The 23988-nt window shown below is 41.4% G+C and overlaps 1 protein-coding gene across 1 annotated transcript in view; it reads left to right on the forward strand.

Moving 5' to 3' along the window:
* The first annotated feature begins 5774 nt into the window (after positions 1-5774).
* ndc1 (NDC1 transmembrane nucleoporin) overlaps positions 5775-23988 on the forward strand; it is a 34136-nt gene continuing 15922 nt past the window's right edge. Inside the window, exons 1-12 of the mRNA XM_052011597.1 lie at positions 5775-5950; positions 7746-7866; positions 7953-8054; positions 8910-9084; positions 9211-9346; positions 10400-10508; positions 11793-11844; positions 12699-12831; positions 15072-15164; positions 15273-15354; positions 20106-20264; positions 21150-21428. Coding sequence (XP_051867557.1) covers positions 5888-5950; positions 7746-7866; positions 7953-8054; positions 8910-9084; positions 9211-9346; positions 10400-10508; positions 11793-11844; positions 12699-12831; positions 15072-15164; positions 15273-15354; positions 20106-20264; positions 21150-21428 — 1504 coding nt within the window. The 5' untranslated portion in view covers positions 5775-5887. The remainder of the gene's footprint in view (positions 5951-7745; positions 7867-7952; positions 8055-8909; positions 9085-9210; positions 9347-10399; positions 10509-11792; positions 11845-12698; positions 12832-15071; positions 15165-15272; positions 15355-20105; positions 20265-21149; positions 21429-23988) is intronic.

The raw sequence follows: 23988 nt of genomic DNA on the forward strand, positions 1-23988 counted from the left end.
ATCTTGGTACATGTGACAAAAATAATAAACCAATCCAATATATATTAATGCAATTAGCTTTGTTTATTCAGCTTAAAGTCAATTTGTCAACTGTTACAAATGAACAGAAAAGGGGACAACAAAATGACTTTTCATACTGCTTTCTTTCAGGACATTTTTTTGCAATACGTCCCACAATTGCTGACTTTGGTGTCTTGTGTGTTAATGAAATTTACATACACCAGATTTTCAAAACCATTAATTCTGAATGGATAATCATAGTATAAAAATGAGTTGTGATTGGTGAGACATGTGATTGTAGTATTTTGTTTGCACTTCAATCTCATTTATATAAATGTTATAATTTTGTTGTTGTTCCTTAGCATTTTCCTTCACTTTTCATACAAGCTAGAACTTCCAGAATGTGCATTTCCTGTCTCTGTTCCGGATATGTTCCGGATATCAACCACTCTGTGTAAAAAAACTTTTCCCCTCAAATCCTCTTTAAAACTCCTTCTTACCTTTTGTTTCTGATACACCTACAATGGGAAAAAAGATTCTGACTATCTACCATATCAATGACTCTCATAAATTTATGTACCTCTATCAAGTCATGACAGAGACTTGGCTGTCACAAGGGCAGGATTGGCTGCTTAATCTTCCGAGGTTTAGATGTTTCAAAAGGGATAGGGAAGGAGGTAAGGAGGTTGGGGGCATGTGGGGGTGGGGGTGGCATTGCCCATTAGGGATAGTAACACAGCTGCAGAAAGGGAGGACATCACGGAGGGATCATCTATTGAGTAAGTGTGGGTGGAAGGGAGTTATCACTCTGTTGGAAGTATTCTGTAGGCCCCTTAATAGCCACCAGCACACTGAGGAGCAGATACGTAGGCAGATTTTGGAAAGGTGCAAAAATAACAGGGTTGTTGTCATGAGAGACTTCAACTTCCCTAATATTGATTGGCACCTCCTAGTACAGAAGATTTAGATGGAGCAGAATCTGTTAGGTGTGTCCAGGAAGGATTCTTATCACAGTATGTGGACAGGCCGACTAGAGGAGAGGCCATATCAGATCTAGTACTAGGCAGTGAACCTGGTCAGGTGACAGACCTCTCGGTGGGTGAGCAACTCCCTGACTTTTAGCACAGCCATGGATGGGGATAGGAGCAGACGGTATGGGAAAGTTCTTAATTGGGAGAGGGATATTTATGATGGTATTAGGCAGGATCTTGGGGGCGTAAATTGGGAACAGATGTTCTCAGGGAAATGCACAGAAGAAATGTGGAAGCTGTTTAGGGAACACTTACATGAGGTTCTGGATAGGTCTGTCCCACTGAGACAGGGAAAGGATGGGAGGGTAAAGGAACCATGGTCGACAAGAGAGGTGAAATCTTTAGTAAAGAGGAAGAAGGAAGCATACCTAAGGCTTAGGAAGCAAAAATCAGGCAGGGCTCTTGAGAATTATAAGGTAGCCTGGAAAGACCTTAAGAAGGGACTTAGGAGAGTTAGAAGGGGATGTGAAAAGGCCTTGGCAAGTAGAATTAAGGAAAACCCCAAGGCATTCTACACATACGTGAGGAACAGGAGGATGACTAGAGTGAAGGTAGGACTGCTCAGGGATAAAGAGGGAAACATGTGCCTGGAGGCAGAGAAGGTAGGGGAGGTCCTTAATATTTTGCTTCAGTGTTCACTTGGGAGAGGGGATAGATAAGTCCCCAGGACTGGATGGGATATATCCCAGGTTCTACGGGAGGTGAGGGAAGAGATTGCTGGGGCATTGATGATGATATTTGCATCCTCCCTGGCCACAGGAGTGGTACCAGAGGAATGGAGGATGGCAAATGTTGTTCACTTGTTCGAGAAAGGTAATAGGTATATCCTGGGAATTATAGACCAGCGAGTCTTACATCAGTAGTGGGCAAGCTATTGCAGAGGATTCTTAGGGACAGGGTTTATGAGCATTTAGAGAAGCACAGTCTTATTAGGGATAGTCAGAATGGCTTTCTGAGGGGCAGGTCATGCCTCACAAACCTAATTGAGTTTTTTGAGGAGGTGACAAAACAAAATGATGAAGGTAGAGCAGTGGATGTGGTATATATGGACTTTAGTAAGACGTTTGACAAGGTTCCCCATGGTAAGTCATGAGGCATGGGATCCATGGAGACTTGGCTGCGTTGATTCGGAATTGGCTTGCCCACAGAAGACAGAGGGTGGTAGTTGATGGGGAGTATTCTGCCTGGAGGTCGGTGATCGGTGGTGTTCTGCAGGGATCTGTTCTGGGACCCCTGCTCTTTGTGATTTTTATAAATGACTTGGATGAGGAAATGGAGGGGTGGGTAAGTAAGTTTGCAGATAACACGAAGGTTGGAGGTGCTGTGGATAGTGTAGAAGGTTGTCATAGGTTACAATGGGATATAGACAGGATGCAGAGTTGGGCAGAGAAGTGACAGATGGAGTTCAATCCAGAAAAGTGTGAAGTGATACACTTTGGAAGAATGAACATGAAGGTAGAGTACAAGGTTAATGGCAGGCTTCTTAGCAGTGTGGAGGAACAGAGGGATCTTGGGGTCCAAGTCCATAGATCCCTCAAAGTTGCCACACAAGTTGGTAGTGTGTTTAAGAAGGCGTATTGGCGTGCTGGCCTTCATTAGTCGGGGGATTGAGTTCAAGAGTCACGGAGTAATGTTGCAGCTCTATAAAACTCTGGTTAGACCACACTGAAGAGTATTGTGTTCAGTTCTGGTCACATCATTATAGGAAGAATGTGGAAGCTTTAGAGAGGGCGCAGAGGAGATTTACCACAATGCTGCCTGGATTAGAGAACATGACTTATGAGGAAAGGTTGAGCGAGCTGGGGCTTTTCTCTTTGGAGCGATGCAGGATGAGAGACCACTTGATAGAGGTGTATAAGATTATGAGGGGCAATAGATAGAGTGGACAGCCAGTGCCTTTTCCTCAGGGCAGCAATGGCCAATGCTAGAGGACATTTAAAGTCAGAGAAGGAATGTTCAGGGGAAACGTCAGAAGTAGGTTCTTTACACAGGGAGTGGTGGGTGCCTGGAATGCACTGCCCATGGTGGTAGTGGAGGCTGATACAATAGGGACATTTAAAAGGCTCTTAGATTGGCACATGGAAGTAAGAAAATTGGAGGGTTATGGGCTGTGGAGGAGGTAAGGATTACAGAGTAGGTGATCATATAGTTCGGCACAACATCGTGGGCTGAAGGGCCCGTACTGTGCTGTTCTATGTTTTAAGTCACCCCTTAACCTCCTTCACTCCAGCCAGTCCAATCCCTCCCTACAACTAAAGTCCTCCAATCCAGGCAACATCCTGATGAATCTCCTCAAGTGTGGTGTAACAAGTGTTTTGTAAAGTTGCAACATAACGTCCTAACGTTTTTATTTATGCCCCAACCAATGAAGGCGAGCAGGCCATATGTCTTCTTCGCCATCCTATCTGCCTGTATTGCCATATTTAGGGAACTATGGACTTGAACCCCAAGGTCCCTCGGTTCACCAACATTCCTTAGCACCATTCCATTTATAGTAAATGTCTTACCCCCATTTGATTTCCAAAAATGCATCACCTCGCAGTTGTTGGGATTAAATTCAATCTGCCCTCCAATATTCCAACAAATCCATATCCTGTTGTGGACTTCAACAACTTCCCTCACTTTCCATAACACCACCAACTTTTGTGTAATCTGCAAGTTTACTAATCACACCTCCTACATTCATATCCAAATTGTTGATATATATCACAAACAACTGGGGTCCCAATGCTGATCCACTGGTCTCAGGCTTCCAATCAGAAAAAAAAATCATTCTACAACTATTCTCTGCCACCCATCACCAAGCCAATTTTGGATCCAATTAGGCAGCTCATTTTGGATCCCATGTGCCTTAACCTCCTGGACCAGCCTACCATGTGGGATCTTGTCAAGTGCCTGACTAAAGTCCATATAGACAAGGTCTGCCTTCATCATTCTTCTTAGTTACCTCCTCATAGCACAATCAAATGAGGGAAGCACAAAGCCATGCAGACGATCCCGGATTAGGATTTTCTCCAATAATTTCACTGATGTAAGGTTCACTGGCATATAGATGCTGGCTTGGCCCTGATGCCCTTCTTAAATGGAGGAACAACATTAGCTATCCTCCAGACTTCTGACCTCACCTTGTAGGGTGTAGGGGAGTGGGCAGTGAGATCAGATGCTGGTGGTGGTTGAGGTTGCAATTACTTGGGTTTGACGTCCAAATGAAGTGGTGAGAGGGAAAGATGATTTCAGGGTTGAGATATATTCGTGTGAAGGTTGTTAACTCACAGTCAAGCTAGAGTACAGTGATCAGAGGCCCATGGGAATTGAGCAGTGAGGGGGGCATTTTAACTTAAAGGGCACTTACTTGCAACCAAGAGGCTTAAGGCCATCCAGAACAAAACAGCATGCCCTATTGGAACCATATCCACCACCCTAAATATTCACTCCCTTGACCATAGCTACATAGTGGATGCAGTGTGCCCCAGGAAACAGTGAATGAAAAACTCTAATTGCAAGGGCTCTGTTCTAGGGCCTACTGAGGCAGCTTGTTTTCAAGTACAACTGAAGTAAGTCTCACATTCCTGCTGAAACCCTGCTTCTCTTGAATATTGCGTGCCATCCAGAGCCCATGTATGCATGAGTAAATTTCAAAGAAGTGGCAAGGTTCAGAGATTATTCAGGCATTGGCTGATAAGCAGTAAGCCACTTTCATACCACAAATGCCAGGCAATAACTACCTCCAATAAAAGAGATTCTACCCACCTATCCTTAACATTTAAGGTCAATACATTGCTGAGTTCTCCACATCAACATCCTAGGGGTCACCAAAGACTCAAAACATGAGCAGACACATAAAAATAAAAGAATAGGTCAGACACTGGGCATCTTGCACCAATGACTCTGTGTGAAACAATACCTTCATGAGAAGGACTGCAGTGCATTAAGAGGACAGCTCATTATGACCTTCTGAAGGACAGGAGGTATCAGTAACTGCTGGCTTTTCCAACAGCACCAAAATTTGGTGACTTAATAAGAAAAACGTGTACATTTATGGAGTTACAAGAACAGCATGGCTTCCATTTAACTTAGAAAAATGTTCCACAGCACCTCACAAAAGCCAAATAAGATAAAGCTTAAAACTACTAGGAAAATAATGGATTTGGGAATAAAGGCTAAAACCTTGGTTAAAGTATTTTCATTAATTTTATTTCAATCCATATTTCCCTTGCAATTTGTAATATCTAATGAATCTAGATAATTGCGATACAGGTTGAAATTTGTCACTGGTGAGCTAATTTTACTGGGATAAAGGTTCCACGTACACTTTAGATTTAAAGACAAACAAGAAAAACGGCATGACAGATTTAACGACAAGAATATCATCCTGACCTCAAGTGCTGTCTGTGTGGAGTTTACATGTTCTCCCTAGGACCGGTTGGGTTTCCTGCCCCATCCCAAAGACCAGCGGGTTGGTAGGTCAATTACCCCTGCTGAGAAGCTGACTGGTGGATTCCAGGGGCGTGGATGGGAATGAGGGGAGAATAAAAATGGGATTAGTGTAAATGAATTCTTGATGGTCGGCGCGGACTCGATGGACCTATTTCCGTGTGGTATGACTGACTAAGCTGAGTGCTGCGGAACACTGACATACGGTCCTGAATGTCTCAGCCGCCTCAGCCCTGCCCAGAAGGTGACTCCATCATGGCGTGGGTGCGTCTTTTGCCAGTATTAAATATGGCGTCGCGCTGACCGTGTGGTCACAGCGAGTTGCGTCACTGTGACGTTGCGACTGAAGGAGCGGGCGCGGCGTCGGGCGGCCCGGACCGGCCTTTGAATCGGAAAGCGCGGGAGCGGCCGGGGGTCCCGGAATGCGGGGTGCGGGCGGAGAGGGGGCTGTGCAGCAGCCGCCAGGCTTCTGGTTCATCCGCAAGGTGAGAGTCGGCCCCGCGTACCGGTGGGTGCTCGCCTTCCGCTGGGTCTCCCTCGGCCACGAGGTCGTGCTCCAGCCTCTGTTACTGTGTTGGGTGAACTGGAAAGGCCGAGGCTCGGCCGGCCTTTAACCGGTAAATTTCTCGTAAAGGTGGAAAAGAAGCTACGGTAAAGCTGGCAGAGGAAAGTCGCCAGGGTCATGTTTTTTGACATGAAACTGTCTCTCTTTCCACAGATGCAGCCTGACCTGCTGCGTCTTTGCAACGTTTCCTGCTTTCACTTCAGATTTCCAGCATCTGCAGTTTTCTTCGATTTTCATTTAGTGTTTGGGTGTGATGCCCTTCATGGTCCAATAGCTTGTTGACACTCATAATTCGCAGAAGAAGGATTGGTGAGATGTTGGAGGCTTGCTTGGCCCCTGTGGAACCAAATCCCAATTTCTTTCAGTAGCTGCCATTAGGGGCTGTAGTTGAGGGGGTGGGGTCGCAAAGCTGGAGTTTAGCGCTTGTACCATTGAAAGTTGGATCAGATTGTAGTAAAACCACTTTCATGCCGTCTCAATGAAGCTACAGGATCCTTTGTTCCAACAACATAAGAATTCCTCATCGGTGTGTGTTATTGGGTAAGAAAGGTACTGATAGGATGATAGCAATGGGCTACTCAAATGAGCAGAAAACCGGCAAATTAAATTCAGAGGGAAGTGTAGAGTAATCTACTTGGGATACCGAACTAGATGAGAAAACCCACAATAGGAGTTGGGATATAGAGAAATATACAAGAAGAAAAAGACTTGAAGCTGCACGTCCAGAGTTCCCTCAAGCTAACAGAGCAGGTAGATACATTAGTTAAGAAGGCATGTGAGATGTTCCTTCATTAGCTGAGACATTGAATAGTATTACAAGGCCACAGCTGGAGAGCTATATACAAATCTCGTCACCGCCTAACAGGAAGAAAGTGATGGCACTAGAGATTTTAAAAAAAAGAGGAAGTTCACAAGGTAGGAGTGTGATAAAGTTTGGTTTGGTGTCAAGTGGATTACCTTGCACTTCCTTGGTGAAGCTGAATATGCCACAGTTCTTCAGAACAGGGAAGGGTGAATGGAACACTCATTATAGGAAGGATGTGGAGGCGTTGGAGAGGGTGCAGAGGAGATTTACCAGGATGCTGCCTGGATTAGAGAGTATTGAATATGAGGAGAGGCTTAAGGTGCTAGGGCTTTATTCACTGGAAAGGAGGAGGATGAGAGGAGACATAATAGAGGTATATAAAATACTGAGAGGAATAGATAGAGTAGACAGTCAGCGCCTCCTTCCCCAGGGCACCAGTGCTCAAGACGAGAGGGCACGGCTTTAAGGTTATGGGTGGGAGGTTCAGGGGAGATGTCAGGGGGAGGTTTTTCACCCAGAGAGTGGTTGGTGCATGGAATGTGCTGCCTGGGGTGGTGGTGGAGGCAGATACATTGAACAGGTTCAAGAGCTTGTTGGATAGATATATGGAGGAGTGTGGGATGGGGGGATATGCGGGAGGAAGGGGTTAGATAGTGTGAGGGTGGTTTGATGGACGGCACAACATGGTGGGCCGAAGGGCCTGTTTTGTGCTGTATGGTTCTATGGAAATTTAACCAAAATATGGAATATTAGATGCCTAAATAGAGTTGATAAAATAATAGTGAAAGATAACTGGAATGCAACTGATATATTAACTCGTAAACCAGCCAAATGTTTGTTTAATTGTTTTTGGGAACTTGTCCCAGCCCTGTGAAGGCGTTCATTTTGGTTTTGTCATCTTGCTTTGCAGGTGTTCAGTTGGCGAGCAGCAGCTGCAATTGCATGGTCTGTCCTGTTGTTGCCTGTCTCCACGACTGTATTTGTAATGTTTAGTCGACCGAATGTGTTCCATCCAGTTCAGTGGATTACAGGTAATCATAATGGTGGGTTGGGGCAGGAGTTCCCTCTCTCAATGCAGTCTAGCTGGTAAAGTCTTGTGTCCTTTCTCTTTTTCTAGAGACATTGAACCACCTGAATAGTTCTTGCATAATGTTTTCAGTCCTGGTGTTGTGTGGAGCTGTAGTGATTATTGGAATCTTCAATATGGAATATTATACAGGTATTAAATTTTTATTCTTTGCACTTAGGTACTTCTTTTCAAGCCAGTGTTCTAATCTAATCTCATGTTTGATTTTCAGATACTTTGCTTTTTGATGCTTAAATATTCACAATTTAGGTTTCAAATCATGCAATTTATCCTGGTGATATTATCTTGGTAATAAAGTTGGCATTTTTCATTAAATAGGGATTTTGTTCAATTATGAATAAAACAAGAGGCAGTGACTTATATTTATTGTATCACGTTTCATACAAGACAATGTGCATCATTTCACATGAGCTGCATAATTGAAATTTGTATAGTTTTGACAGTGTCATTTGGAATTTTCAACTTGACCTCCATACTTTGAGAATCGGTAGCAGCGAGAAGAGGGCACGACCTGGATGATGGGGATGCTTAATGATAGATGCCACCTTCTTGAGGCAGTGCCTCCAGTAGATGCTGTCAATGGTGGGGAGGGCTATGCCCGTGATGGACCAGGCTGTGTCCATGACTCTTGCAGCATCTTGCATTTCTGTGCATTGGAATTGCCATACCAGGCCATGATGTAGCCAGTCAGGATAGTTTCTACAGTGCATCTCTAGGAGTTTTTTTTTAAGGAGTATTTGGTGACTTGCCAAATTTCCTTAAGCTTCTGAGAAAGCGCACCTTCTTCAAGATTACATCTATGTGCTGGGCCCAGGACAAGTTGTCTGTGATGGTAGCACCCAGGAATTTGAAGCACTTAAGTTGGGAAAGGGATGTTTTCAAGTGATTTGCCTCCTCATCTACTTTTCCAATTAAACAAATAGCCCCTACCAAAGTCTCAAACCTGCTGCTGCACATTTAAAACAAAAACCTGTCCTTCCTTTGCAGTGGAGCCGTCTATTCCATGTAGTAGGATAGCGCTCATAGGAAATGTGTTCCATCCTCATCGGTTCATTCATTCGGTGGTACATGCAGTGATGGGGATGCTGATGGCGTGGTGTGCAGCTGTCATAGCTGGGGGGCGTTACCAGATGATCAGTGTACCTTGCTCATCTCAAGACGGGTAAGCACAGAGCTAATGGAAATGTGGGAGTTTGTAAAATATCCTTGTTTGGAGTTTGTGTGCACCTTATTATTCTTTATTTTTCTTTGCTAAAGTACCTATCAACTTTTGATCTTCTCATTGCAGTTCTGCATCCAGTAGCAACATGTGCCTGAATGAGTTTCACGTTTTCTTACTGATGGAAGGAGCATTTATAGGATACAGTTACAGTCTGCTTTATTTTGTTAACAACTTCAATTATTTATCTTTCCCAACTCTGCAGGTAATGTTACTTTTAATTTCTACTTTGGGTAGACTAAAAGCAGATCAATCTATTTTGTAGTAAATATTCATTTACTTTAAATGTAATAGTCTTGCATCCGGACTTCAAAGCTCCTGTTCTAAAACAAGTTTGCTGTCATCTACCTGCTGCCTCTTTGGACATCTGTTCTTTGATTCTACATTCACTTCGGTGTCCTGCACTTGGGTCTTGGACCTTGTATCCATGTAGTAATTCTTTTAAATTGTAATTTTTATTTATTTATTCTGGGAACTTGTGCACATTTACTTGGGTGATCTAACAATCTACTAACTCCTGGACCTCTGCCTATATCTCTGTTCCCCATCTTCTTCCAGGTGGCAGTTACCCTGTAGCCCAGTTGCTTGTGGTACTTTACCCTGGAGTGAATCATGGATATACTTGGTTTCTTACTTGGCAACTTGAAGCATTGTGGCAGCACAATATTGTAACACCACATTTAACATGTAGAAGGAAAGGGAGGTCATCCTTTTGTACTTTAGTAACATGGTGGTTACATTCAGTTTCCATCTGAAATTTGCAGAAGTCTATTTGGACTTCTGATTTGTGATTTTCCCCCTTATCAGGAGCTGAATGAAGTAGAAGTTAGATACCTACTACTAGATCTTCTAGATGTTTACAGGCATAATATTTAATTATCATTTCAGGTGTATAATCTGCCATTGAGACTAATTTGGCCTCCCTGAGGACCTAATGGGTTAATCCACTGCTCGTTGTGGAAATGAAACAAAAAGATGTGGTTAGGCTTTGATTTGTGCTGTTAACTAGTTAATTTTTGCTGGGCTAGACAGCAAAAACCTGTCAGAACACTGCTGTGAAGAGGTTTCTGAAAAACGGTACTGGGCAGAATATTAATGATTCCCTCACTACCATTGTCAGCAGAGTATGCAGTGTGCAGGCTGCCTTTTGAATGGTTACAATGGTGCTCCACATCCGTGGAATGGTGCCTTGGTGAGTCCCAGCTTGCTCACAAGAGGAAGGGAGAGAAAAAGTAACCTTTTGTTTCTTTTTTTTTAGCAATTCAAGTACCTGCGTTTCAAAGCAAACCTGTCACTGGTCATTAAATACAGTGCTGTGCAGTCACTGTATTTCCTCAGGAATTACTGCATCCTTTACTACTTTCTAGGTAACCTTTTTATTTGTAGTCATTCCAGGTTCTGTCTTGTGAATTGCATATGGTTGTATCTCTCTCATGCAATGATTGCCTCTGCTTCTTTGGAACATTCATTGAATGACCAGACCAAATCAATAATTGTCCTGGTTCTGAACATAGTTCCTTGGGATGAATGACCAGAAGCAAGAAAAATGATACAAGCAATAGCAATGTAATATGGAAGAGCACCAATACTACTTTTAAATGAGCTTTTAACTCTTATTTTATGGGGCGGCACAGTAGCGTAGCGGTTAGCGTAATGCTATTACAGCGCCAGCGACCTGGGTTCAATTCCCACCACTGTAAGGAGTTTATACGTTCTTCCCGTGTCTGTGTGGTTTCCTCCAGATGCTCCAGTTTCCTCCCACATTCCAAAGACATAATGGGTTAGCAAGTTGTGGGCATGCTATGTTGGCACTAGAAGCGTGGCGACACTTGTGGACTGCCCCCAGAACATTCTATGCAAAAAGATGCATTTCACTGTGTTTTGATGTACATGTAACTTAAAAAAAGAAATCTTATCTTATTTTAATTACTAAATTAGAAAGCAAAAGTAAAATGTTTTTATTAAGGAGTTTAATTACGGTAGATATTTAACATCATGTGTTGTCCATAAGTAATAAGGATAGGGAGGAGATGGGTGAATAAATAGAATTACAATATGGGGACATAATCTGAGGGAACCGGTGCTTAAAGAAGAAGAGTTAATAACCATGAAGTAACATGTTGCACAAAGCTGCGAAAAGCTGGTTAATATTGTATTTCACTGTGTGTTTTGATGTACCTGTGACTAATAAAGATATCTTATTTCCTAATCTTTTGGTGTAGAATTTTGCAGCTGTTTTTTGTCTGCAATTTTCTACCCTTCTACCCCATCTTGCAATTTAGCAGCAACTTAGTGCACAATGATATTGGCACTTGTGTTCTAACCATCCTTAAATTTCTCTTTTTGTGGCTAGAACCGTGAACTGTATATCTCTGAAGATAATGAGTTAAAAATCTTGGTGTGCCTTTCACTTTCATGCACCTGTGGCCTGTGTTTATTGCTCTTTTTTTCATTTTTACAAGATAAAGTGCAATTTGGGTGGAATGAGCTCATTCACAAATACTAATGAAATTTCAGTACTGCTTATTCTATTACTTCTGTATTGATATTGCCCTGTAGCCAAAATCTGCTCAATGAATGTTTGACCAGGTAATCTCGAAAGTCCTTAATTTGATTTTTCTTTTCCATTATATTTTTATTTTAACCCCTAGGTTATGTGCCAAGAGCTTGGATAAGTGCCTCAACAACTCTTCAAAAAGACAGGTTGGTGAGCTGAATATAAAATATTCATTCTTTGATGTTTGATACTGTGTTTACTTATTATTTTGAGGTGTATTTTGCTTTGTTTTTGTTATTTCTCTTCCTCTACCAAAGCCACTGATTTTTGTTTTAAACCGCTGGCACAAGGGCATTGAAGCCAAAAGGAGCATCTTAACAATAGATCTGGTTGAGTTCAGCAATCACAGGGACTTCCTGGATTTAAACCTACGACGTTTTTGTTTTGCCCTGTGGCACCCCACTAATGTATTTTATCTTCTGAGATAGCTTGGAGGTGCAGAATATCATCTATGGGAGAAAAAAAACTGGGGACTTGTGGACCAGGAACAGTTTTCTTAATGATGATAATTTTAAACATCCTGATTTATGAATGCTGAATTGAGTCAGGTCAGGTTGAGCACAAATTAGCAATCTCACTCGGTCCAAAGCAGAAACTTTTCTTCTGCCCCTTTCTCTTCCACAGATCTTCACTGAAATTGGAATTCTTTTTTCTCCCAAAAGTATCCATGGCATTGTACCAAATTTGCAATTCCCCAAAACTTAGCACAGAACAAGTGTTCTTGAATAAATTGCCTCAAAAATTAGTGTCACTGTTATGTACCTTTTAACTTAATCATGTAAAACTTTTTGCTGCTTTAATTCTACATCTTGCATCTGAGCAGTGAACTTTGGCGAAGGTGCAATGAAGCAGTTTGGGTATATGCATAACTTTCGTGTTGCTTTTTAGAAAGCGATGTAACTGTCAGATGACCACAGTGAGATGCAATATTTCCAGAAGTAGTGCTAATTTGTGAATGAGCACTTGGGAAAAAAACAACTATCTGTAACTTTTTCTGAAGCGCACAGCATTCTCTGGACACCCTGACTGGACTGCTTGACTTGCCGCTGCTCTACACAACCTGGTTAAGTGGTACATTTCTCTTGGTTACCTGGTACATTACATGGGTGCTCTTTAAAATCTTCGTTACAGAGGTGAGTATGGAATATATATTGGGTAGCTTTGTTTAGACAAGATTTCCTGAATTGCAGTTGTTTTCAATATAAAGATCTTGTAATCTGTGTGCAAGTGATTCAAAGGCTCAAAAGTTTATGATGTTGCCAAGCAGAATAGTAAGCCTGAGGGGAGTTTTACAAACCAGCAACCAAGTTGACTGGGGGGATAAAAACTGTAGCAAAAATAATTGTAAGTTAGTAGGAGAAAGATGCAGGAAAGATTATGAAATGGTAGTAGAGAAATGACTGAGCTATTAAATCATTGTTCTCAGTGCAGAAAGTGCAATAAAAGTACCAGAAATAGTGGGGAGTTCAGAATCTAATAAGAATGAAGAATTTATAGCAACTAATGTCAGTAAAGGTAAAATACTGAAATTAAGGCATCTAAAAGCTGACAAATCCTCCAGTCCTGAGACTGCATGTAGGATTCAGAAAGAGATGGCTGTTGGGAGGTGAACGGAAGATGATTCTTTTTTCTTCTCTCTAAAATTCCCAAGATTTTACAACAGTCCCTGCAGATTGAAAGGTAGCAAATATAAGAATCATATTCAAAAAAAAGAGGGCATGAAAAATGTTTAACTCTGGGCCAGTTGGCCCACAGTTGCATCCTCAAAAGAACTAACCAAATGCATGAAGTGTAATTGTGAAATATTTCTTTTAAAATGTCACATGATATAGTAGCACAGAAACAAAAGAAACTATGGGCCAACAGATCTGGGGTTAAGATTTTAGCATGGATAAGAGGATTAGCTAAATAACTGAAGATAGCAGGAATGAACCAGTCTTTTTCAGATTGGCCATAGAGATTGCTTCTGGTCCTTCAATTATTTACAATCTATAGTAATGATTTGAATGAAAGGACGTAATATAACATTTCAAAGATTGTTGCTAATATAGTGGAAGAGATCTGGAGAGAGGATGCAAACAGTCTGCCAAGGGACTTAAGTAAGTCTGAATGGGTGGATAAGAAGTTGGCGGGTGGATAAGAAGTTGGCAGGTGGAGAATAATGTGGTAAAAGGTAAAGCTATTCACTTTAGTACAAGAAAAAGATTTTCTTAAGTGGCAAGAGACAAAAGTGAATAGAGTAAGATTTTGATGTGATGGTTCATGAAGCACAAAGTTAACGTGCAGCTGCAGCAAGTGATTGAGGGCACAAATGAAACATTGGCATTTGGCAAGAGGATTGGAGCACAACTGTAAAGAAGTCATGCTACATTTGGAACAAGGCTTTGGTGCGACTTCTCCTGATGTATGGGGTCAGTTTTGGTCTCTGTGCTGAAGGAAGGATATACTTGGATGCAGTGCAGCTTCGATTCATTTGATGGCTTCCTGAATGAACGTATTTACTGGAAATTGAAAGACCACATTTTTGGGGGTGGGGGGTGGTGGTTGGGGGGTGAATTAAGTTACTGAGATTATTTCAATTGGCTGGGAAGTCTAAGTTAGCGTCTGAGTCTTGGGGTTTGGAGATTGGCCCATTGAGGCAGAAATGAGAAGGCATTTCTTTATTCAGACTGTTGTAGATATTCAGAGGGCTGTGAATGCTCAGTCGTGTGGAATGTTTAATGCAGATTTTTGAACAGTGATTGGGAGGTGAATGTGAGATACAGGATCTGATGTGACCTTATTAAATGGCAGAGTAGGCTCCAGTGGTCTTCTGACCTATTCCTGTTTCTTGTGTTGAGGATGCTTTTAATGTTAGAATTATTAGTGGAAGAAGTATCTTGTGATTTTTTTGTTGTTGTTTATCATGTCTGTTGAAATGAAACCTGTCTATGTTTACACATTGGTAAATCTGTTCAGTAAATGCTGCTATTCATTAGCAATTATGGTTTGCAAAATTGCATGTGAATGAGTAAATCATGTTTGAATCTTGAATGTTTTCTATCACTCAGTCTAAAATGTAAGAGAAATATTTTTAATTTAACTAAGTACCAACATAAATAGATTTGGCCAATTTAAATACTGCCTACATCACAAAATCTCACTGCCTTAGCTGCTGATGCTCTTCCTGCACATCTTTATCTGTCAAGAGCTATTTGTCCCTGTATTAGAATATCAGAACATTTCTGTCACTGTCCCATTTTTGAATATGCACAAACTTAGATTATTGACAATTTTTGTAAAGTTCAGTATTCATTTATAGCGGGTCAATGTTGTGCTTGTAGTCAGAAGGGTCCATCATGTTTTGTGCTTTTGCTCTTTTCCATTGATTCAGGTATTCCAATTTTCTGTGCAGTCCAGTTTTGGAGAGGAAGCTGATCAGTGCCTTCCTAAAGTTCTAACTGCCAATGTTTCCCCTTGTGTAAAGGTAAAACAAATTGGATGTCAGTCACAAATATAGTACATAATTGCAGTAGATTGTTCAGACTTGGTGCTAGCAAGCTGATAACTACATGTGTGTATCTCTGTATTTCAGTATCTTGCGTTGCAAGATTTGGCCTTGCTTTCCCAGTATTCGCCCTGCCGAAGACAAGAGGTATTCAACCTTAGCCAGCCAGGTAAACAAAGTTCCCCTTTAAGGAATCTCTTGGATGTTGGATAGGTGCAAGATTTTACTGATTTAAAGAGTTGATATTCTGCATAGAACATAAAGTACAGCACAGTACGGGCCCTTTGGCCCACTATGTTGTGCCTACCTATATAATCGCTACTCTCTGATCAATCTAACCCTTCCTTCCAACACAGCCCATAACCCTCCAGTTTACCTTCTTCCATGTGCCTATTTAAGAGCCTTGTAAATGTCCCTATTGTATCAGCCTCCACTACCACCCCTGGCAGTGCATTCCAGGCACCCACCACTCTGTGTAAAGAACCTACCTCTGACATCTCCCCTGAACATTCCTCCTCTGACCTTAAATGTCCTCTAGCATTGGCCATGCTGCCATGGGGAAAAGGCACTGGCTGTTCACTCTATCTATGCCCCTTGTAATCTTATACACCTCTATCAAGTCACTCCATCTTGCATCACTCCAAAGAGAAAAGCCCCAGCTCGCTCAACCTTTCCTCATAAGGTGTGTTCTCTAATCCAGGCAGCATCCTGGTAAATCTCCTCTGCACCCTCTCCAAAGCTTCCACATCCTCCTTATAATGTGCTGACCAGAATTGAACACAGTACTTCAAGTGTGGTCTAACCAGAGTTTTATAGAGCTGCAACATTACCTTGTGGCTCTTGAACTCAATTCCCTGAATAGTGAAGGCTAGCACCCCGAGATCCCTCTGTTCCTCCACACTGCGAAGAATCCTGCCATTAACCTTGTACTCCGCCTTCAAGTTAGTTCTTCCAAAGTGTATCACTTCACACTTTTCTGGATTGAACTCCATCTGCCACTTCTCCACCTAACTCTGCATCCTGTTGTAACCTACGACAACCTTCTATGCTATCCAAAACACCTCCAACCTTTGTGTCATCTGCAAACTTACCCCACCCCTCCACTTCCTCCTCTAAGTCATTCATAAAAATCACAAAGAGCAGGCATCTCAGAACAGATCCCTGTGGAACACCACTAGTCACCAACCTCCAGGCAGAATATTCTCCATCTACTACCACCCTCTGTCTTCTGTGGGCAAGCCAATTCTGAATCCACACAGCCAAGTCTCCATGGATCCTATGCCTCTTGACTTTCTGGATGAGCCTACCATGGGGAACCTTGTCAAACACCTTAAGTCCATATACACCACTTCCATCGCTCTACCTTCATTAGTTTCTTTTGTCACCTCCTCAAAACTCATTTAGGCTCGTGAGGCAAGACCTACCCCTCACAAAGCCATTCTGACTATCCCTGATAAGACTGTGCTTCTCCAAATGCTCGTAAATCCTGTCCCTAAGAATCCTGTCCAATAGCTTGTCCACTACTGATGTAAGACTTGCTGGTCTATAATTCCCAGGATTATACCTATTACCTTTCTTGAACAAGCGAACAACATTTGCAATCCTCCATTCCTGTGGCCAGGGAGGGCATAAATATCGTTAATGCCCCAGCAATCGCTTCCTTTGCCTCCTGTCGTAACCTGGGGTATATCCTGTCTGGCCCTGGGCACTTATTGAACATAATGTTTTTCAGAAGCTCCAACACTACCTCTTTCTTAACCTCAATATGTGCCAGCACAATAGCTTGTTCTGCACTGACCTCGCATTCATCAAAGCCCCTCTCCCTAGCGAACACTGAAGCAAAGTATTAATTAAGAACCTCCCCTACCTCCTCTGCCTCCATGCACGTTTCCCCCTTTATTTGTGAGCGGTCATACCCTCACGCTGATCATCCTTCTATTCCTCACATACGTGTAGAATGCCTTGGGGTTTTCCTTAATCCTGCTTGCCAAGGCCTTCTCGTGTCTCCTTCTAGCTCTCGTAAGTCCCTTAATCTCCTTCCTGGCTACCTTATAATTTTCAAGAGCTCTGTCTGATTTTTGCCTCCTAAAGCTTAAGTATGCTTCCTCCTTCCTCTTGACTAAATGCTTCACCTCTCTTGTCAACCATGGTTCCTTTACCCTACCATCCTTTCTCTGTCTCAGTGGGACAGACCTATCCAGAACCCCATGCAAGTGATCCCTAAACAGCCTCCACATTTCTTCTGTGCATTTCTCTGCACTTCTGTTCCCAATTTACGCTCCCAAGTTCCTGCTTAATACCATTGTAATTAGCCCTCCCCCAGTTAAAAACTTTCCCATATCATCTGCTCCTATCCCAGTCCATGGCTATGCTAAAGGTCAGGGAATTGTGGTCACTATCTCCAAATTGCTTGCCCACCGAGAGATCTATCACCTGACCAGGTTCACTGCTTGGTACTAGATCCAGTATGGCCTCTCCTCTTGTCAGTCTGTTCAGATACCGTGTCAGGAATCCTTCCTGGACACACCTAATGAATTCTGCCCCATCTAAACCTTTTGCGCTAAGGAGGTGCCAATCAATATTAGGGAAGTTGAAGTCTCCCGTGACAACAACCTTGTTATTTTTGCACCTTTCCAAAATCTGCCTACGTATCTGCTCCTCAGTGTCCCGGTGGCTATTGGGGGGCCTATAGAATACTCCCAACAGAATGATTGCTCCCTTCCACCCACACTGACTCAGTAGACGATCCCTCCGTGACGTCCCTTTCTGCAGCTGTGATACTATCCCTGATTAGCAATGTCACCCCACCTCCCCCAACTTTTTTACATCCCTTCCTATCCCTTTTGAAAATTCTGAACCTGGAACATCAAGGAGCCAATCCTGCCCTTACGACACCCAAGTCAACGTAATGGCCACAGCATCGTAATTCCACGTAGTGATCCATGCTCTAAGTTCATCGCCCTTATTCTTAATACTTCTTGCATTAAAGTAAACACATTTTAACCTATCCAACTGATGCATTTGTACCCTATCCATTGCCTATTCTTCCTCAGTCTCTCTGCACATTGCATCAACCTTTACACCAACTGCTCCATCATCTGACCTAACACTCTGGTTCCCATCCCCCTGCCAACCTAGTTTAAACCCTCCTCAAGAGCTCTAGCAAACCCGCCCGCAAGGACATTAGTCCCTTTTGAGTTCAGGTGTAACCTGATCCTTTTGTACAGATCTTCCCCAGAAGAGGTCCCATTGATCCACAAATCTGAAACACTGGTATTGGTTTATTATTCACTTGTACCAAGGTACAGTGAAAAGCTTGTCTTACAAACCAATCGTACAGGTCAATTCATTACACAGTGCAGTTACATTGAGTTAGTACAGAGTGCATTGAGGTAGTACAGGTAAAAACAGTAACAGTACAGAGTAAAGTGTCACAGCTACAGAGAAAGTGCAGTGCAATAAGGTGCAAGGTCACAACAAGGTAGATCGTGAGGTAATAGTCCATCTCATTGTATAAGGGAACCGTTCACTGCCCCCTACACCAACTCTTCAGCTGTGCATTCATCTGCGATATGTTCCTATTCTTACCTTCGCTGACGTGGCACAGGCAGCAATCCAGAGATTACCACCCTTGAGGTCCTGCTTTTTAGCTTCCTTCCTAACTCCCTATATTCCTTCTTCAGGAACTCGTCCCTTTTCCTATCTGTTGTTGGTACCAATGTATACCACAACTTCTGGCTGCTCACCCTCCCCCTTAAGAATGCTGTGGACTCGATCAGAGACGTCTCTGACCGTGGCACCTGGGAGGCAACATACCATCTGGGAGTCTCATTCTTGTCCACAGAATCTCCTATCTGTTCCCCTAATCAGTGAATCCCCTGTCACTATCACACTCCTCTTTCCCCCACCCCCCGAGCCACCGAGTCAGACTCTGTGCCAGAGACCTGGCCACTGTGACCTTTCCCCTGGTAGGTTGTTCCTCCCCAATGGTATCCAATATGATATACTTGTTATTGAGGGGAATACCCACAAGGGTACCCTGCACTGACTGCTGATTCCCTTTCCCTCCCCTGACAGTCACCCATCTACCTGTATCCTGCAACCTCGGTGGAACTGCCTCTTGGTAACTCCTGTCTATCATAGGTTGATGTTGAACTTAGGAACTGAGTGGAACAATGCAGGTATTTGTAGGATTATATACTAGACATGAGTGGAGATATTACTGTTAGTTTTTGTGCAGCAATGTAATTGTGGATCATTCAGTTGATTTTTGAGGTACTGATCAATGTGTTAGTTTTGACGGTAATATAGCTCACTTTTTAATAAGCACACGCTGTTTTCAGGGGGTCTCTTGTGGAAGTTGGAATTTTGGGTACTGTTATGACTATTGTCCTGGAAATCTGCAACAAATCACCATCGTCAAGAAAATTGCTGATCTTGACATCTGTGTCACTCCCTTTAATCTCATTGTTTCACTCCAGCTTTTCTCCATCCCTGCTCTTGTTTCTCCCAAAATTCTCTTACAATTATCCCTATCAGATCTTTTCTCATAGATTTCCTGTTTTTTCCCAGTGATTTTAACTCCTTTTAGCATTCTGTCCAATCCACTTAAATTTGCAAGCTGCCTGCCATTTGAAAAGTTATTTTCTAAGAGTCAGAATGATTTCACTTCATTTGTTTAATTTGGAGTGTATCGACTGATATGTGCGAGGACATTCTTGCGGAGATTTTAATGTGTGATTATTTTTCAGGTTCCCCTCAATGCTATGCATGATTTTCTGTTTATAATTCAGTTGTTTGTGCTTTATTTCACTTATCATTATAGGCTGTGCTCTCAAGAAAATGCTGTTTTTAAAAAAAAAAAATTAGCTTAAATTTTATCCTGTCTGGTGCGTCTGATCATTTGTGTTTTCATTTTAGGTGGCCATCCTCATAATTGGATAGCCATATCAGGTGAATGCTTAGCCTTGCTAAACGACCTAACACAAAAGCTGATTGAGTATCAGGAAGCTGTTGCTGCCAATGGTCGAATCAAACTGTATCCCATTCCTGGGGAAAGTCACCAGTCAAGTACATCAGGTTGGACTTAAAGTTTAATTTGTTTAAAAGATGCTTTGTAATTTTTGTTTTGCTTGTACAATGTGGGGCAGGTTACTTATGGACAACATTTATTTGAAGTGGCTATTTGATGTGAGGCACAGGATATTTTGGATATGATAAGACCAAAGGACTTAAAATTGAGCAAAACTGTTCAATCTGATATTCTTTTTGTTTCTCCATTTCATAGTTGCAATAATTTGTTGGCAGTAGAATACCTGAAATATGTAACTTGCTTCCAAAAAGCAGTCCAGAATTGCTACAATACTTTTTGACTTTTTTTGAGGAATATCAAATTGCTTTAGATTTTTATCTAAACAGTTGTGGGGAATCTGAAATAAAAAAAAACCTGAGGATGTTTTAAATACACAGCAGGTCAAGCATGATCTGTAAAGAGAAACAAAGTAGCCATTTGAAATTGGTCTTTCATCAGATCTGAAAGAAGTTAGAGAAAGTAAGTTTATAAGATACAGATCAGTGGAAGTAAAGAATCAAGAACTGGGGTGAATAGAACTGTAAATAGGAGCAAAAACTTCTTTTGAAATAGTTAATTTCCACCATTCATTTAGTCATTTCTGTTCCCTCTTCCCACATCCCCCAGCCCATTCAGCCAAATGGTTGTCATTTGTGAAGTGGAAATCGGTGTTCTACAAGAAGCTGGAATTAGAGGAGTGCAGAGTTTGGGGTAGAGTAATTTATAAAGATAAGGGGACTTGAACATGATGATGTGAATTTTAAATTAATTCTTTTAATTGGATTGTTAATCATTCCATAGCCCTACTATTTATGATCTAATCTTGTTGTAACCTAGTTTGGTTTGACAGCCCAGTTATATAGGTATGTTTTTATTGTGATCTTCTGTTGCAGAAACTTCCTGCCTTGAAGAACCTGCCAGCTACCAGCCTTCCCTAAAGACCCCATTCTTTACTCGTTTTCCCCAAAGCCCTCTGGGTTCATCAATGAACAAATCTTCATCCTTGAGGAGCCTCCTTAGTCTCCCCTTTACACCAGATTTGGGCAGTCCTTTTGACTCGTCTGCTGTGAACCGCTTGAATGACTTGGGATCTCCTTGCTATGGTTCTGTACAGAGCCCTCGTTTAGTGAAGAGGGGGCCAAAACTTTGGTCATCAGCTTCTGGTTCCACAGGTAAGTCTGCACTATACTTTGGTCCACAGAAGTTGAGAATGAAAATGGCTTATTAGGAGCTCTTGTTTGTGGAAACTTGAAAATAAAAATTTCACTGAGATTGAACTAATCTTGTCAGAAGCTTTACAAATTGAATATGGTGCAGTGTAAATGTACAAATTGATCAAAATGTGTAAGATTTTGCTTCTAAACAGATGAATCCAACTATTTTAAGGTTAATAATTGGCTGCTGTTTTTGCACATCCATTTCTTGCCTTCTTTTACTGTTAGCTTCTGTGATTTTTCTGCAGTTATGGTGTTGCATAGAAATATGGAATGGTATAAACAGGAGTTGGTCACTTAATTCTTTGCACTTATTCTGTAACTTTTCCTTTTAATTTCACTACTGCAATATTTATATTTTTTGCTTTCTACACTACTAAACTCTCTGTGCCTCTCACCTGAAGTTTTCTTTGAGTTATCTTGCCCACCAGCACCTTGTCATGCAGGGCTTTAGATTTGGTCATTACAACTCCATTTTTTTTTTGTAGGAAAATGTTTACCTAAACCTCTTGAATCTCCTTTGAGTGTCTCTTTACTCTGAGACCTTCAAGTAGCTGTTTCCACTCCACTTTTGCAAAATCATTTCTCAGTCCAATGAAATTAACCTTACTCCAAATTAGAACCTGTACTCCTTTTTTTTTCCACAACTATGCTAGATCTAATTGTGTTGTGGTCATCACCAGAAAACCATTCACCTGCAGGTCCAGTTTCATTCCATAAAACTAAACCCAGAATTGTCCCCTTGCCCCCATACCCCTATTGCTGGACTTGCTACACATTGGCTAAAAGTTTCATCTGCATACAATTTAGGAATTATGCGTCCTCCACATCTTTCACATTGATAATGCCCCATTTAATAGCAGGGTATGTGAAATCTCACACTATTACTGCCCCAGTATTTTTTTTCAAAAATTTGCCAACAAATTTTGTCCTCTTTCCTTTGGACTCTTTGAAGCTCTACAATACATTCCAATGATGTGACTTCCCCTTTTGTTTCAATCCAACACACAGCCTTACATGATGATCTTTTTCACAACTCTAATAGATTGTTTAACAATGTTGCCCCCTACCTCCCTATTTAAATTCCCCTCTCGTCTTAAAACTCTGGAATTGGGAACTATCTGCAGATTCTGCTCCTCTTTTAAGCTATATTTCAATAATAAAAATGTCGAGCTTCGTTTGCCAAATCTTGTTTAGCAGTGGACAGTGATTTTAACATGGTATCAGCAAATTTGGACCAATCAAGATAAAATGGTAACGTTAAAAGTCCTTTATTTGTGAACAAAATGAACTAATGCACAGTTCAGGAAGTAGAATTCATGTGGATAGCAATATGAGAGAACAAAGAATAAAACTTAAGGCACCCTAATAGCAGCTATTCTCTGAATATTCATTGAGAAATATAATTTTGTAGCAAAGGTAATAGAGGCAACCCCTGCATTACATCCATTTGGGTAACAGCAATTTACCCTTGCAGGATTCAAAAACTCACTACCCAAAAATTTGAAATACAGAATAAAATTAACTCTTACAGAATTTATGTTTGGGGGTGGGGAGAAGTAAAATGTAAAAAAAAATGTTTTTTTTTTCAACATGCATTCCTTCGCGCATGTGCAAATGACAGAGTTTTGCATTACGTCAAAATGGTGATATGGACAGTTTCCTAGGAATGCACCCTGTTAATCTTGGAATTGAAAGACAATTACACAGGGATCATGATGTTGACTGATGTTAAAAAAAAATTTGGTCGGAAAACAATATCAGACATTTTAAAATAAAAAGTATTTCATTTGTAGTGAATATACATTCTATTGAGAAATAAGCTCTGTGGGAAATGTGACCATTCATGGCTAAGTAAAACTGGAAAACTTTCCAGGAAGACTTTTGGAAACCTAGGAATAAGGAACTTTTCCTGGCACCCTGTATAAATAATATCAATAAACATTTTGCTGTCCACTAATAATTTCTTCAAAAAAAACCCTCAGATTCTTGCATGATCTCCCATTTTACAAATCCTTGTTGGTACAGGCTAAAGCTGAAATTTATTCACTCTGTTATACTATATTCTGCATTCTGTTATTGCTTTTCCCTTGTACTACCATGATGTACTAATGTTTTGAAGTGATCTGTATGGATGGCATGCAAAACAAAGTTTTTCACTGTATTTTGGTACATTTGACAATAATAAACCAATTAATTATAGGCAAAAATAGATGTTAGATTAACTGGTATATAATTAATTGGTTTCCACCCTCTTGCCATTCCACAACTTAAAGGCATGTGCAATTTTCGAATAGAAAGCAATAATTCCAGAATCAAGAGAACTTCGTAAATGCCTTGTGACCTTTCAACATTTTTGAACTATTTCCTTTAAAATCCAGAATAAAAACCCATTTGATCATGGGGCATTGACACTTATTTTGTTCTTCTATTTTCTTCGATGCCATTATCTTGGTTATGTAATCCTGGTGTGCCCTTATTCTTTATTCAATATGAATTTCCTCTCTTTATGTTTGGG

The sequence above is a fragment of the Pristis pectinata genome, chromosome 3, assembly GCF_009764475.1.
Source record: "Pristis pectinata isolate sPriPec2 chromosome 3, sPriPec2.1.pri, whole genome shotgun sequence".
NCBI classification, from domain to species: Eukaryota; Metazoa; Chordata; class Chondrichthyes; order Rhinopristiformes; family Pristidae; genus Pristis; species Pristis pectinata.